The 3,124-nt window shown below is 49.8% G+C and overlaps 1 protein-coding gene across 1 annotated transcript; it reads right to left on the minus strand.

The window, feature by feature from the left end:
- Positions 1–1,950: 1,950 nt before the first annotated feature.
- LOC120875356 (myeloid-associated differentiation marker-like) lies at positions 1,951–2,844 on the minus strand. The gene has a single exon (XM_040257121.1). It carries the CDS (start codon positions 2,842–2,844, stop codon positions 1,951–1,953), a length of 894 nt encoding a protein of 297 aa, XP_040113055.1.
- Between the last annotated feature and the right edge of the window lie 280 nt (positions 2,845–3,124).

Raw genomic sequence — 3,124 nt, forward strand, 5'->3', positions numbered from 1 at the left:
GGCAGAGGATGAGATGTCTGGATGGCATCACCAACTAGATGGACATGAGTCTGAGTGGACTCCGGGAGTTGCTGATGGACAGGGAGGCCTGGCATGCTGCGATTCGTGGGGTTGCAAAGAGTCAGACATGACTGAGCGACTGAATTGAACTGAACTGAAGAAAGTGAAAGTGTTAGTCACTGAGTCATGTCCAACTCTTTGCAACCCCATGCACTGTAGCCTGCCAGGCCCCTCTGTTCATGGAATTCTCCAGTCAAGAATACTGGAGTGGGTTGCTATGCTCTTCTCTAGGGGATCTTCACGATCCAGGGATCGAATCCAGATCTCCCACATTGCAGGCAGATTTTTTACCGTGTGAGCCACACGGCTGTCAGTCTACTTAGGAGGTGTGATTAATGCAGATTCTCGATTTGCAATAATGGGAAGGAGGAGACCCAAAGAGGGAAAGAACAATTTTATGTTTAAACTTTTCTCCTCTTGCCATTAAAATATGGATTTCATTTCATATTACTCAGTGTGTTTCCACTGAGCAAAATCTTCCTAGTGTATTTCACCTTAGAATTACTCAGATGCTGTTTCTTGAAACTGAGTGTCGAGAAAAACCTACCCTTCCAGGAAAGAGTTTAATAGCGCCAAATCAAACTTTGCATCATCACCCAATAATAGGAGATCCAATAACCTCCCCCATATTCATCTGGACTCTCTGAGGAGGCAGATGGGTAGAAAAGGTACCCAACCTCCAGCCCTTCAAAGAGTTCAGAAGGAGAGAAATCTACTCTGGGTTCCTTCATCAGTCACCAAAAACGTATGACTGAAGAAAAAAAAAATGCCTCACAATGTAAGTTGTAAGTTACATTCTGTTTGGAGACCTTACTAAAAATTATAGCTTGGGAGTCACGTCACAGATAGCTCTGCGGAACTGTTCCAAAGAGGTGAGGAAGGGCCACGATACATGGGAGTTTTCGCTGAAAAAAAAAAAAAAAAGGAAACATGCAGTCAGACATCAAAGGATTATCACTAATCACAAAAACAGACATCTCAAGGTAATGAGTTTAGTCTTTTTCTCGGGACCAGAAGGTGCAGGAGTCTGAGTGCATTAGAATCATTCCTTTCTTATGCATCGTAATAATCTAAAGCCAGTGCCCTGTCTTTCTCCATCGTGAATTCCCCTCGGGCTGCCCCCACACAGTGGCTGAAGGCTTGATGGCCAGCAGCATTCATCATTTAAGAAATGACTCACAATTTTTTTTTGTCCACATGGCCTGTAAACAGTGGGTTTTAGTAAGCCAGAAAAAATTCTGGAGCCAATCTCAGATGGGATAGGGCACCAAGGGGGGCCTAGGGATCCAAGTCTCTGCATTAGCACTCCCACCCAAGGGAAATTATTGATCTCCAGAGATTTTTTTTTTTAACTTAAAGGAGAGACGCACTGTACCACCCTCTCCACGAGGAGGAAGTGAGGCCTGATCCTTAGCTACCAATCACATCTCAAAACCACCCCACACACTAACTAAGTCACCACCAGGGGGACAGAGACGCTTTGGCAATGAGGCCCCTCCAGAGGCCCAGGGTGTGAACAGCTGCACAGAGGGCTGTGTGCTGTGGAGTTGGCACCTCAGGAGGCAGGAGGGGGCGGTGGACAGAGAAGGAAGGAGTCTCAGGTCCTGATGGATTAGAAGAAGGAAGATGGGGAGAGGTGGTCAGGACACAGGAGATGAGAAACCAAGGATGACCAGAAAGGGGGCAAAGAGTGGAAAATACAGAAAAAATGAGAGAGAGACAAAACAAGGTGTCTCTTTGCTCTGGAGCTAGAACAGGAAGGAGACAGAGCAGAAGAGGGGAAGGGAACAGAAAGGAGAGTGAGATGAAGGGGGGAGGGTGTGAGGAAGGAGCGAGGGAGCCAGGAAGACATCAGAGCTCGGTGAAGATACCTCCTGTGAGCAGAGGGGGTCAGGAGTCCCCGGGCTGGTCCTCAGTCCCTACAGAAGCCTGGCGAGCCCAGTACACCAGGTCGGCCACGTAAATCAGCAGGTTGATGGCTGTCAGGACAGCCACAGCCAGGCGCTGGTCCCAGGTGCAAACATAGTTGGTAAGTCTTTGTTGACAGCTCACATCCCTGGACCTCTCGGGCTGCCCGCCAAACTTTACGTCAAATTGGTAGAGCGCCCAGACGACCAGAGCACCAATGTAGAGAAGGACAGACAGCAGGCTCAGCATCAGATGGAACATGGAGGAGGAGATGGGCAGCCGGTTCTCATAGTCAGCCAGGTTCAACAGGATGGTCACGATCCCCAGGATGAAGCAGATGGAGTACACGGCCACACACGATACCAGCAATGGATGGTCCATGTACAGGTAGGGATTGCTGATGAAGGGTAAGATGACACAGGCCACCAGTGTCTCTAGCATCTTGAGGAGGAATGGCAAGCTGCCTATATAGCCAGTGAAATCACCTGTCTGAGGCCAGCGCAAGATCCAGATTGCTTCGGTGGCGTAAGACACAGTAGAAATGAAGCAGAATGCACTAGCAGCGATGGCGCAGTCCCGGGAGGGGTTGTAAGGCAAAAACTGAACATAGGTAGTGGGGTAAATGATGGAGACCAAGAGGCAGAAGAGGGAGAGGTAGCAGGCATGGCAGAGGAGAAAATCCCCCCAAGAGAAGGAGAAGTGGTACTGAAGCGCCAGTGATTCGATTATGAGGATGATGAGGGTCACCAGGCAGCAGAAGCACAAGATAACAAAGGACCAGTTACTTGTGGGCACCGTCCAGCTGTCCAGGCTGCCCACTAGTGAGATGGCCACGCAGGTGGAGAGCAGCTGCAGCGTTCGGAGGAAGTAGCCCATGATGGCCCAGAAGTCCAGGCCTCAGGACGATTACGTGGAGGTTGCAATGTTCATGCAGGACACCTTTGCTAGTATGAGGGTGGTCTTGACTGAGGACCCACCGGAGAAAGATCCAGCTTCAGAGGCAGATTAAGTCAGACATCTGGAAAAGGCTCAGGGCCCTGTGACGGCTGAGGCTCAGGATCTGTGGAGTTGGAACCAATGGCTCAGACACTCGGGTAACAGCACAGCCGCTCCAGAATGGTTCTCCCCACCCATCAGCTTTGGCCTTGTCAGGAGA

This window comes from Oryx dammah, unplaced genomic scaffold (genome assembly GCF_014754425.2).
Source record: "Oryx dammah isolate SB20612 unplaced genomic scaffold, SCBI_Odam_1.1 HiC_scaffold_16, whole genome shotgun sequence".
Lineage (NCBI taxonomy): Eukaryota > Metazoa > Chordata > Mammalia > Artiodactyla > Bovidae > Oryx > Oryx dammah.